The 13154-nt window shown below is 46.5% G+C and overlaps 2 protein-coding genes across 2 annotated transcripts in view; one reads left to right on the top strand and one right to left on the bottom strand.

Annotated features, from left to right (window-relative positions):
- Positions 1-2434: 2434 nt before the first annotated feature.
- mrpl22 (mitochondrial ribosomal protein L22) lies at positions 2435-5714 on the bottom strand. Its single transcript, XM_020650557.3, has 7 exons — positions 5636-5714; positions 5506-5548; positions 4659-4788; positions 3856-3921; positions 3653-3730; positions 3321-3390; positions 2435-2728 (listed from the first exon to the last, which is right to left on the bottom strand). Exons 1-7 carry the CDS (start codon positions 5658-5660, stop codon positions 2520-2522), a joined length of 621 nt encoding a protein of 206 aa, XP_020506213.2. The 5' UTR covers positions 5661-5714; the 3' UTR covers positions 2435-2519.
- A 197-nt stretch (positions 5715-5911) lies between these two features.
- Positions 5912-13154, top strand: part of gemin5 (gem (nuclear organelle) associated protein 5) — a 16851-nt gene continuing 9608 nt past the window's right edge. The window contains exons 1-8 of the mRNA XM_065962972.1: positions 5912-6178; positions 8302-8456; positions 9121-9302; positions 10378-10631; positions 10756-10888; positions 11383-11548; positions 11639-11851; positions 12201-12286. Coding sequence (XP_065819044.1) covers positions 6037-6178; positions 8302-8456; positions 9121-9302; positions 10378-10631; positions 10756-10888; positions 11383-11548; positions 11639-11851; positions 12201-12286 — 1331 coding nt within the window. The 5' untranslated portion in view covers positions 5912-6036. The remainder of the gene's footprint in view (positions 6179-8301; positions 8457-9120; positions 9303-10377; positions 10632-10755; positions 10889-11382; positions 11549-11638; positions 11852-12200; positions 12287-13154) is intronic.

Here is a 13154-nt window from a genome sequence, read left to right as displayed (position 1 = left end):
GTATCAATGAAGCACCTTGAAAAAAAAATAAAAATTAAAAAGCAATTTATCTTCCATGCTCGGACGAAGAATACCATTTTCTAGAATAAATGAGAAGGTTTACCATAGAACCAGTACCAGGAATAAACCTCATGGGGTGTACCTGCTCCACTTTTCAGAAAATGTGTGCTCAAACAGGCTGTTTGGAGATTTTCCCTTCATGACATCACAAAGGGCAGTAGCCCCTCCCCCAGGTGGGTGACACTCCCACAGCTAGGTGTTTGTTCTGCCCTCTGAGTCTGCCTTCTCACCGTAAACAATAGGACATGGAGCGAGAAAGACACCCAAGACCTTCCAGAGAGGGGTTGTGGTCAGACACAGCTCATTTACATATTTAAAGGTACAGACACAGAAACAGCCTGTTCTGAGTAGGGCTGAAATAAAGGCATGATTTTTATTTTCAATAAACTGCGACCTTGCAGGATGCATTTTTTGGGTGAATTGATTGTAATGATTTAGTTTTTTGAAAGAAGAACCATATTGTCTTCTCTGCCTCGTGTTATTGATAATTGATAATAATAATAAGTTACACTTTATTGATCCCGCGAGGGGAAATTCGTTTTTACACTCTGTCTAGTAAACATGCTACACAAACATGCACAAACAGGATCCTATGGACATGCACTAATGGAGAGGTCTCAGAGGGAGGGGGCTGCCCACAGCAGGCGATCCTGAGCTGGTGGGGGGGTTGGGTGCCTTGCTCAAGGGCACCTCGGCCGTGCTCAGGAAGTGGAATTTCCGGACTTGGTCCGTGCCGGGACTTGAACCAGCGACCCTCCAATTCCCAACCCAGGTCCCTACTGCCGCCCCAAATGTTTAAAACAACAAAAAATTGTGTTTACAAGGAGTCTGAAAGTCCCCATGAAACCTCACTTTAAGCTCATAAAGTTCTCGCTCTTTTCGGCAGCCTGTGAACTTCCAGCGATGCCACTCACCTCCAGCTTAACATTTGCTGTGTTTTTTTTTTTTAAAAGGCACTGAAGCAGCTCTGAGGATGACTGTGGGCCGCTCTCGCTCCGAGCTGTGGTCGGAGTGAAGGAATGAAGAACAGTGAAGCTGACAGCTTTGTACTTAGGGGAGGAGTTGTGGTAGCTGCTGTCACACTAACACAACTAGCAGAGCCATCACGGTGAGGCTGCGACAGAGTGACAGACACGCACTCCAGGCTCTGTTTTGGTGTGGCTGTGTGGCACAGAAACACACAAGGTGCACGGTGGCTCGATGTTGCAGCGAGGTTAGAGGTGTTCAGTACAGTTTTAAGGGTCAGTTTGAGCCCGGCACTATTCAACAAGCTGCTAAAAGTAGACTCAGAGACTCAAGTGAAAGACACAATCCTTCACAGATACTTTTTAAAAAGCTCTTCATGTTAATTAAAGAAATATGCATAATCCTCGACTGGCTACTTGAAGACTGCAGCTGCTTCTCTCTTCATCTCTAAATCAATTTTGGCAGTGGAGCAAACTTAGCATTCATTGTCTGCACTTGTCGATGTTGTAATTAATTCCCTTATTTACTTGTTTCTGCAGTTACTTTATATAAGCCAATTGTCTACAGTTCCCCCTTCTCCCCTCTGTATCGTATCAAAATCTGTTTATCAGAACTACACACGCCATGACTTTAAACACTGAACACATAAAATCACACGTCAGATGCAGAATCTCGTTTTGACAAGCTGCTACTGCAGGTGCACCCATGTCGGGTCGAGGGTTCAATCCCCAGCTCCTGCAGCCACATGTCCGATGTGTCCCCGGGCAAGACTCTTAACCCCAAGTTGCTCCTGCTGCTTCATCAGCGGTGCATAAATGTGTATGAATGGATGAGTAAATACTGATGGACTCTTTACTCAGCAGCCTCTACCATCAGTGTGTGAATGCGTAGGTGTGAAAACGCTTTGAGTAGTCAGAAGACGAGAAAATAAATATACAAGCTCAAAACCATTTACCATCGACATTCACACAGGCATTAGCGAGGCTCTGACTCGGTCAGGAACAGTAAAATAATCACATTTGAGGATTAGTTGGACAAACCTCTAATTTGGCCACACACCCTCAAATTATTTTTTGTTCACACCAAAGAGCAAACCTGACTCCTGTGTTCCAAGCTCTGATTTATCTGCAATCTAATTGGTTACAGGTGTATAATGATGTTTCTACATGTAGAGAAGTGTGTGCAGTATTTTGAAAAACATGATGCTGAGAATGTCTGCAGAAATGTTTCTGCTTGTGTGTCAACATTTGTTTATAAAAAGGAGGGATCTTTTTGTTATATAAGTGATCAGCCATGCTGGGTACAAACAAAGGGGGCTGCAGTAAGTCTGTAGGAGAGTCGATGTGTTACCTTGAGAGGTAACAGGTCACTTCCTGAGCAGATAAATGAGGAAAACTACGAGGACTCATTCCTCTCAGGCTCCTTTATTTATTTACAAAATATGAAATGACACACGGTATAAGAACAGGTGAAGTGTTCTCCTGTCAGATGATCTACAGGCTGTGTCGTATGGTTCTGTTCTTCAGGCTCTGGACGTACTCTTTGGCCTGGTCGAAGCTCGTCCTCTCCTCCGTTTGCGGCGGCGAGCCCTCCACCAGTTTTACAAAGTAGTGACAGTAAACTTTGTCCATGATGCCGTACATGCCGCGACCATGGTAACGTACCCGCTTCAGGTACTTCCCTTTGCCGGAGTTCGACTCAGCTGGAGGAGAGGAGAGGAGGAGGGAGGAGAGAGGGGAGGAGAAGAGGAGAGGAGGAGGGAGGAGAGAGGAGGGGTGAAAGAGGGGAGGAGAAGAGGAGAGGAGGAGAGAGGAGAGGAGGAGGGAGGAGAAGAGGAGAGAGGAGAGAGGAGGGGTGAAAGAGGGGAGGAGAAGAGGAGAGGAGGAGAGAGGAGAGGAGGAGGGATGAAAGAGGGGAGGAGAGAGGAGAGGAGAGGAGAGAGGAGGGATGAAAGAGGGGAGGAGAGAGGAGAGGAGAGAGGAGGGATGAAAGAGGGGAGGAAAGAGGATAGGAGAGAGGATAGGAGAGGAGGGATTAAAGAGAGGAGGAGAGAGGAGGGATTAGGAGATAAGGTAGAGTTTAACTCGTTTCACTTGAAGTTCCCTTTAATGGAAACTGGTCTAAAAAAACAAAGACTGCGCCGGCTTATCTGTAACAGCGTCTGCAAATAAACGACTGACTCTGCACTCGTGTGATACTCGACACTAACACAGATTTAAAATAAGACATGCTCACACTCCGACGTCCCAAACGTTCAACATGTGGTGGCAGCCCGTCCGCGCTGAGACACTTACCCACATACAGGTTGGATTTGTACTCTACGTTGTGATTTTTCACCGCCATCTCCTGAGCTTCCAGAAGAACCTGAGCGAGCAAACACACAGGAAGTGACATTGAGACAAAGGCTGTAACGGGGCGTTGTGAACACACACGCACGCACGCACGCACGCACGCACGCACGCACGCACGCACGCACGCACGCACGCACGCACGCACGCACGCACGCACGCACGCACGCACGCACGCACGCACGCACGCACGCACGCACGCACGCACGCACGCACGCACGCACGCACGCACGCACGCACGCACGCACGCACGCACGCACGCACGCACGCACACACACCTCTTTCATGATTTTGGCTCCCTTCTTGTCGTTGAACTCCAGCTGTGCGATGGCCTGGTCGATGCTCATCCCTCGGATCTGTGAAGGAGAATAAACAGTGAGCTGAATCAGCAGCGTTACAAGTTGCTCCGGCGCTTCACACGGCGAGTGGAGCAGGAGTAACAAAGTCAAACAGAAAGGTTTACTGATCGCTGTTGTTGTACCATCTTAGCCAGGTACCACATCTTGTCTTTACTGTATTTAATCTGCCGCCTGCTGTGGAAGATCTCCTGAAGAGAGAGAGAGAGAAAGGTTGAGGTGAGTTCTGGTTAAGGTCGCTGCGTACCTGCAGACGGTAAAGTTGGTGCCTTCTTGGCTCATGTAAATGAAAGACACCAAATCCCAGAATGCACAGCACCGCAGGCCACTCCCACTAAGGTCCTCTAGTTCAGAATCAGAATCAGAACGCTCTTCCAAGCTATATGGCGGACGTTAAGTTTCGATTCTGGGAGTGAGTTCCCACCCACTGATCTGTGATTGGTCTGTAGCTTCAGTGGTCGAAAATATGAGGAACTAGCGTTGTAGTTTCACCCCGCTAACAGCAACAGCTTCCAGTGACGCAAAAATCATCATTTTGCGTCACTGGAAGCTCCTTTACAGACTCAGAAATACAAAGATTTAACGTCTCAGGGGAAAATGAGGGCGGGATGCACGACCATTCAAAAATCCTACCAGGTTTCTAATGATACAAAGATTAATGCAGATGGGTGAAGTGTCCCTTTAAGAACAGCTGTTTGTTTCTGCCCACTCGCTGTCAGGATGTCAGCTGTGAAGGTCTTGTCAGTTATTCTTGTTCTGATGCTGCAGTATACTGACTCAGATTCTGGGACGGAAACACTGAACACATTTTAAGGTCGACGTCGAGGCTACGCGCCGTCTGGACAATATAATATAATTTTTTACTTTTAAGCATGTGACCGGGACGTCACAACACGCCACACTTAACGTGACCATCATTCAGACTCACTGCTGGTCTGCGCGGTTCATCCGGCAGCTGAGGAGGATACACGGTCAGGTTCCTCCGGTCCCAGCTTCTGAAGTCCAGTGAAGCGCTCGTGTGTAGACATGAGATCCGCTGGGGACCGAGAAGCAGGAACCTGGAGGCAGAAATGAAAATGATCATTTTGTTTATATTTCTCTCTCTCAGCTCGGACTGACACAACTGAGGTCAAGAAATAGGTTTAGAAGTTAAATGAAGAAAGTGTGACTGTTCTGTACAGTAGATGTCGCCACCTTGAGCTCCAGCATGAAAACAAAACAAACTGCTGTTAGGCCACGCCTCCTCCGCTCTGTAGTTAGCTCGTAGCTTCACATTGTTGTGTTAGCATGCTAATGTTAGCGCTCTTTAGTTAGCTCGTAGCTTCACATTTCATGTAAACTGACACAGAATGAGCGCGATCTAAAAACTCTTACTAACATCCAAATAATCAGTGAGTATGTTCTTCTTCTTCTCTCTAGTTCTTGACTAAAACAGCTTTTATACACAAGGGGAGGAGCCGGCCGTCCCGTCCATGTAAACACGGCTCTGACAACAACACAGCCAGCGGGACTCGAGCTTCTCCCTCACTGTAGACAGTCAGGACTCAGAGACACATTTACACAGGACACACTTTATGATTCACACTTTCTTCCTTTAATAAGACTGACAGGTGTTATGACGAATCGTGTTACCGTGCTGCTTTGTGCAGTATTTAAAAACGCTCCTGTCTCTTTAAGTGGAAACACAGAGAGCTGTGGGAGCAGATCTCGACGTAACACCGGTCAGCAGCCGTTTGTCCTTCTGCAGAGTCTCACCTGTGTTTAAACGTGCTTACCTGTGACGTAACCCTTCAGATATGTTCCTCATGAAAGCGACACCTGAAAACAAGTATAAACCAGTTAAAGCAGTGTCTTTAAACACGTTTAGTTAGAGAATATATCAGATTTGTTTCTTCATTTCCTCACCGCGTCCTGTCATTGCAGTCGCCATGTTGTAATTTTGCGACAGTACAGTGTTCACTTTACTGTAATGACGTAAAGCGTAAATAAATAACTTTATATTTTGGAAGGATTTTATATTAACGATATTTTATTTTATTATGGTAAATGTATTCTGCTTTATTTTGTCATGTTGTTTCCTAAAGTGAAGTTTAAAAAAAAAACGCATTTGTTTTTAAGCATACTCGAGGTAGTTTGAACCAACCAGGACTCCGTACTCGGCGTTGGTGATATTTACGACACCATGCTGGTCGTACGGCCGTGGATGTAGTTGCTACGACAGGGAAGGTACCATGTGAGAAGTTAGTTTTGGCTTCATCAGACTGTTTGAAGGAGAATTAGTGAAGATTTAAACAGTGAGAAGGATCATGAACGAGAGGTCACTTCCCGCGTCTCCCAACTGGTACTGCTCGCGCTGCAGTGACGTCAGCAGCAGTGGTTTACTGGGAGTGGGAGCTAAGAACAACATCTATCTGATCGATGTGTCTGCATCCTCCTGCAGGGTCACAGGTGAGTCTGCTGTCCACATCAAGGTGATCAGGTCTACAGGTGTGCAGGTGTGCAGGTGATCAGGCGTGCAGGTGATCAGGTCTGCAGGTGATCAGGTCTGTAGGTGATCAGGTGTGCAGGTGATCAGGTGTGTAGGTGATCAGGTCTGCAGGTGATCAGGTCTGCAGGTGATCAGGTCTGCAGGTGATCAGGTCTGAAGGTGATCAGGTCTGCAGGTGATCAGGTCTGAAGGTGATCAGGTCTGCAGGTGATCAGGTCTGTAGGTGATCAGGTGTGCAGGTGATCAGGTCTGTAGGTGATCAGGTCTGCAGGTGATCAGGTCTGCAGGTGATCAGGTCTGCAGGTGATCAGGCCTGCAGGTGATCAGGTGTGCAGGTGATCAGGTCTGAAGGTGATCAGGTCTACAGGTGATCAGGTCTGAAGGTGATCAGGTCTGAAGGTGATCAGGTCTGCAGGTGATCAGGTCTGCAGCTCGTGTTGTGGTGTAAGAGGAGAGAAGGGGGACCAGAATCAAGCACGCCATTTTCGATCTATTTTAATGTTATATTGTTAATAAACTCATCATTCAGAATTAAAAAAAGTCAAATAAATCTTTAATCTTAAGATTTGAATTTCAAAAATAATCTGCAATTAATAAAATTCTACAATTTATCCATCAGAGAGTTAGAACAACAAAAGCAAGGATCTCAAACAAACAGCTTTAAGTCTGATCGGACACACAGGTGCTGACAGGAAGTGACCACAGGTGCTGACAGGAAGTGACCACAGGTGCTGACAGGAAGTGACCACAGGTGCTGACAGGAAGTGACCAGAGGCAAAGCACAACATTGAGGGCAGTTCTTGAGAGCTCTAATCAGTATAGAAACCATCTTATAAGTCGTCGTTATCAAACAAAAACCATCGTCATTACCATCATCATCATCAATAATATGGAGACCATCATCATTAAGTTAGTAGGTATTCATGAAAGAGCTGGGTCTTTAGCTTTTTCTTAAAGGTGCAGAGGGACTCTGCAGATCACATGGAGTTTGGAAGTTCATTCCACCACCAGGGGGCAACAGAGGAGAAGAGTCTAGTCAGAGACTTAGGACCCTGTTGTGAAGGTTGGATCAGACGCCTTTCATTGGCAGAGCGTAGTGGGGGGGAGGGAGTGTAGACCTGGATCAGAGAGTTAAAGTAAGGAGGAGACGTTTCTGTGTCTGTTTTGTAAGCGAGCAGCAGAGTTTTAAATTTGATGTGAGCAGTAACTGGGAGCCAGTGGAGGGAGAGGAACAGAGGAGTGACGTGCTGGTTTTGGGAGGAGACTACATGCAATCTTTGCAAGTGAAAAATAACTAAGTTGACTATTAAAGGAGCAGTATGTAACTCTGACCCCTAGTGTTTAAAATGGGTACTGCAGTCTAAATTCTAAACATCATAGAGAGCTGTCTCCCCCCCTCCTCTCTAGAGTCCATGCTCACTCAGGTCACCATGTGGTGGACTCTGAAGCTTCAGTGTTTATCCAGCTCTGCATGGGTCTGTAAACCTTTCTGTGTTCTAACCTCTCTCCATTTTTCAAAAGCATCTCCAATATTGATCCTAGTTTGAGCACGTTTCTGCTCGTGGAGCTTATTAGAAACATGCAGAGGCTTTTTAGGTCGGGTACAATCACTTCTATCTGAACCACTTCTCTTGACCGCTTCCATCGCTGCAACACCTGTTGACCTGATAACTGCTCTCATATCTGACAAACTGAGGGGCGTCCAAAAAAGGGCGTGTGGGGGGTCACCTTGAAACCGCCTACCTTCTCTGGTCCAAACAAATCCAGAGCATTCAGGAGCAGAATCTAAAGTTAGAAGGAGGACATACTGGCTGCTGCATTGTTGTCAGAGAAGCCAGCACTTCAACATAGCATGTTTCCTTAATGATCAGATAGTAAGATACCTTTATCATCTCACTCTCTACACAGCTCACTGATTGGAGCTTTATTTACTCATCTATGCAGCTCATATGCCGACTCATCGTCCTGCATTTTCTGTAGAGCAGAAACATCACTAGCTTGTTCATCAGTTTTGGAGGGTTCTTGTCTTGCTCCTCTCTCTTCTGTATGATAGGACAGTGATGTTCTGCTTTGTGTTTCACAGGTGAGCTTGTTGGTCATAAAGACTTGGTGTCGGGCTTTTCTTTCTGTCAGCACGTCGGGCAGAGTCACATCTGTGTCAGCTCCTCCACCGATGGCTCCGTCCGCTTCTGGGACTCAGACGACAAGGTGCTCATAAGAGAGGATGCAGCTCATCAGGTGAGTGTTGAATTTCTTCTTTTCTGTTGCGTCATTGCAATATAAACAGTGAGGGGTTTACAACACGCTGGTGCCCCCTGCAGGCTGCAGTAGGCGCTGCACCATCTTCAGAGGTAATGAGGATGCAGCTCTCTCATTTGTGGAGCTGAAGCTCGTTTTTGTCTTCAGATGTTCAGACGTGAGGATGCAAGATCAATAAGTGAATAAATCAGACCGCGCTGTCGCACTCTGCAGCTCCACATTTCTGTGAGCAGCTGACAAACGGGGTCCCGGAGAGAGTGAATTTATCATCCACGCTGGACAGGATGTGCAGAGGACAAACGGCACAGAATCTCCTGAGGGTGTTTTTTGAAACAGTTGTCAGGGTTACAGAGGGCATTGCTTATTTATCTCCAGCGATTTGCTTGAAATTATGCCTTCAGGGGATCATTTGTTTTCTGTTTAATCTGAAAAATGAAGCCTCACACACACACACACAGACTGACTGACAGGCGGTGGGATGTCCATCACTGAGGACAGATTGAGGCATTGAATGGATCTGAATCTCTGTGAATAAATGTTAAAAAATGAAGATGAAATAAATGATTCACTGTGTTCTTATTTGGTGAAATGTTCAGCGGATAAAGTAAGACATTTGTCTAATAATTCTCTCCTCCTGTGGCAGACGTCCGTCACAGCGCTGCACTGGTCTCCACTGGATAAAAACCTGGTGGTGTCCGGTGATGAGAAGGGCATCGTGGTGTGTCACTGGTACAACACGGGAGACACCAGCAGCTTCTTCCCCGAGCCCCGGACCATCTTCTGCCTGAGCTGCTCCCCGCACACCTGGAGCTGCGTGGCTGTGGGGTAAGACGGAGGTCACAGAGAGGTCGCTCAGAGTCGCTCCGCTGCATCCAGAGATTCAAATCTAAAATGACCTCCTTCAATTGCATCCATGTTAATTAATTATATAAATGATGTCATCTGTTAATCAAACACAGAGTCAATCTCACCTCTCTGTGTAACTTTATAAAGATAGTTTATGGAAACTCTTGGCGGATTTAGCTGTTACTCTTCTGCACATTTTAAAGACCCTCTATAGAAAAGAAGAAGTCCTTAAAGGTGACATATTCTCCTCCTCTTCTTCAGTTTAAATAAGTCTCAGAGCTCCTCAAAACATGTGTGTGAAGTTTCTTGTTCTAAATCCACTCTGATCCTGTATTTGATCATGTCTATAAACCCCTCTATTTCAGCCCTGCTCAGAACAGGCTGTTTCTGTGTCTGTACCTTTAAATATGTAAATGAGCTGTGTCTGACCACGCCCCCTCTCTGGAAGGGCTCGGGTGTACTCGGTCTTTCTCGCTCCATGTCCTATTGTTTACGGTGAGAAGGCAGACTCAGAGGGCAGAACAAACACCTAGCTGTGGGAGTGTCACCCACCTGGGGGAGGGGCTACTGCCCTTTGTGATGTCATGAAGGGAAAATCTCCAAACAGCCTGTTTGAGCACACATTTTCTGAAAAGTGGAGCAGGCAGAAGACAGAGAGGATGGACTTTTCTCATGATTGGGGGGTTTGTAGACGGACTAGAGACACATATTAGAGTTAGAGGAACATTTTGAATAATATGTCACCTTTAATGTTTGTACGTAGGTCATTTTTGTCTCTGAAGCCTGAAAAAACCTCAATCGATCAAAAATATACTCAGACACAAACTGGCATCATTACGAACACTCTTTCTTTATATTTGTCTGCAGTAAGACTTTAAATCCAGACTCATCTCTGGAGCTCTCATGAGGAAATCTTTAATTTCACTTCAGGAATTTCAGAATTAAAACGTGGAGCCGTGTTTCTGGTGTCGTCGACGGTGGAAGAAGATCAAAACGTCTCAGTTCCAGAGAAAGGATGAATTTATCTGTCATCGTCTTTTTTTTGTTTTCCAAGGTACAAAGACGGGATGATCGTGCTGATCGACGTGAGCAGGAAAGGCGAGGTGATGCATCGTCTGCGCGGACACGACGACGAGATCCACTCGCTCGCCTGGTCGTCTGTACTTGGCGAGGACGCCCTCTACTGTCGATCTGAGGACGGTGACGGCGGCGGCATTGGAGTGTCTGCGGGAGACGGGAAAGGGTGCTACCTCGCCTCGGGGAGCAAAGACCAGACTGTGAGGGTCTGGAGCTCGACGAGGGGAAAAGGTGAGTCAGAGGAGGTCGGACTTTAGACTTCCTGTTACTTTAATTATTAAACTGAAAAACGCCTTCTCAAAGTATCTTAGGCGACTATTAAAGGAGCAATATGTAACCCCCCCCCCCCCTGCAGCTGTGATGACTCTGAAGCTGCCATTCATGAAGAAAAGAGGCTCGGCCGTCGACCCCGGGGTCAAAGAGCGACTGTGGCTCCACGTCCACTGGCCGAAAGGACGAGCCGCCCAGCTGGTGTCCAGCTGCTTCAGGTACACGAGAGGCCTGACCACGTGGTCATGGAGAGTTATTCTTATAAAATCTAAACGATTGAGTTTATATTCAGTTATATTTTTAAAGGTTTAAGGAATGTTTACACTAAATTACCTAAATTAATAAAAAATGGGATAACCCGCTGTTATATATATTTTTTAGTTGAGTTCTTGCATAACCTCAAACAGCCAGAGAAATCCGCCATCTTAGAGTTGTAACATGTAACATGTCGCGTTAGCCGCCATGACAGAAACGTTGTGTTCACCGTTGCCGTGGAAACACAGCAGCCACAGTGTTTCCTTTACAAGCAGACGCGTTAAAATAAAATAAATCAAGACAAACTGTGTTCAAAGAAAAGAAGAAACCAAAATGTACAAGCAGATATTTCTTTGTAAAGGTTAAAGTACTGAAGTGTGTGTGTGGGTGTGTGTGTGCGTGTGCGTGTGCGTGTGCGTGTGCGTGTGTGTGTGCGCGTGCGTGTGTGTGCGTCCAGTGGCGAGCTGGTGATGTGGGACTTGACTCGAGCGGGGAAGCAGAGGTGGACTCTGTTCGGGACGTCTTCAGAGGGTCAGAATCACAACCGGATCGTGTTCAACATGAGCTCGGTGCGTCTGCAGGACGACAGAGAGCTGCTCGTCAGCACCTCCATGGACCGCGAGGTGAGGCACCTTTCATCGTGGTCATATCAGCGTGGAATCAGCAGCAGCAGAGTCTTGTTAACCCCCTCACTCGTCCTGCTTCTGTTCCAGATTAAATGCTGGGACCTGACCTCTCTGGACTGTCTCTGGACTCTGCCCACCCTGGGCGGTTTTGTCTACGCCCTCACCTTCTCCCCCGTGGGCACGGGGTGCCTGGCGCTCGGCGTCGGGGACAACATGATCCGGGTGTGGAACACGCTGACCACCCAGAACCAGTATGACACCCGGTCCTTCTGGCAGGGCATCAAATCCAAAGTGACAGCGGTAAGAGGATTTTAGGTTCATCCAGTTTGAATTTTTGAATGTCATCTAAATGTTTTAAAATAAAATCCTCCTCTGAGCTGCTGATGACATCACACACACATCTTTAAACTCACAGAGTTACAGCTGTGATCTAACAACCTTACAGTTTTCACTAGAGTCCCTCAAAGGTCAGAGGTCGAGGTCGATGACGACATAAATCTGTAAATCTGCGTCCCTTCGTCCCTCTTAGAGAGTTTGTGGTCAGATCGTTGTGATCTCTAACAGCAGCTATTATTCCTCTGATGACGCAGAAGAAGAATCTCAGAAGATGAGATGAAGTGTTTTAAGAAACGTCTTCTCTTCTCTGCAGCTGGCGTGGCACCCTCAGAAAGAAGGATCTCTCTCTTTTGGAACAGACGATGGAAAAGTCGGGATTTATGACGTCTTCTCCAACAAGTACGATTTTGATCTTCTTTATTTTCACCTGTCTTACATCCGGCCGATCAAACAGACGAGTTGACTACAAACCATAAAGCTGTTACACATTTTAAAGCCCCTCTTTAAAAAAGAAGTCCTTAAAGGTGACATATCCTCTCAGAGCTCCTCAAAACATGTGTGTGAAGTTTCGTGTTCTAAATCCACTCTGATCCTGTATTTGATCATGTCTATAAACCCCTCTATTTCAGCCCTGCTCAGAATAGGCTGTTTCTGTGTCTGTACCTTTAAATATGTAAATGAGCTGTGTCTGACCACGCCCCCTCTCTGGAAGGGCTTGGATGTACTCGGTCTTTCTCTCTCCATGTCCTATTGTTTACGGTGAGAAGGCAGACTCAGAGGGCAGAACAAACACCTAGCTGTGGGAGTGTCACCCACCTGGGGGAGGGGCTACTGCCCTTTGTGATGTCATGAAGGGAAAATCTCCAAACGGCCTGTTTGAGCACACATTTTCTGAAAAGTGGAGCAGAAAGAAGACAGAGAGGATGGACTTTTCTCATCATTGGGGGGTTTGTAGACGGACTAGAGACACATGTCAGCGTTTTAAATATGTGACCTTTAAAAGTAAGAAAACAGTCAAAACTGAACAGTTTGATGTAAACGACTAAAGCAAAACTGGAAAAAATGTTGACGTTAAATGCAGATGAAATCTCTTGCACTTGGTTTACAGAGTCCTCCTTAAAAATAAAAATCACTGCACGCCTAACAATGCACGATCTTGTGACTGTAAGCATGATTTAAATCTAACACTGAGACTCTCCTGAGGGTCCGGGTATTCAGACCCTGTTGTAGTCTGCCTGGGATGAATCCTCCTGCAGTCATCTCCACT

Source organism: Labrus bergylta, chromosome 14 (assembly GCF_963930695.1).
Source record: "Labrus bergylta chromosome 14, fLabBer1.1, whole genome shotgun sequence".
In the NCBI taxonomy this organism is placed as follows: domain Eukaryota; kingdom Metazoa; phylum Chordata; class Actinopteri; order Labriformes; family Labridae; genus Labrus; species Labrus bergylta.
Note: the sequence above shows the minus strand (reverse complement) of the source record. Positions and strands in the feature narration are given on the sequence as shown.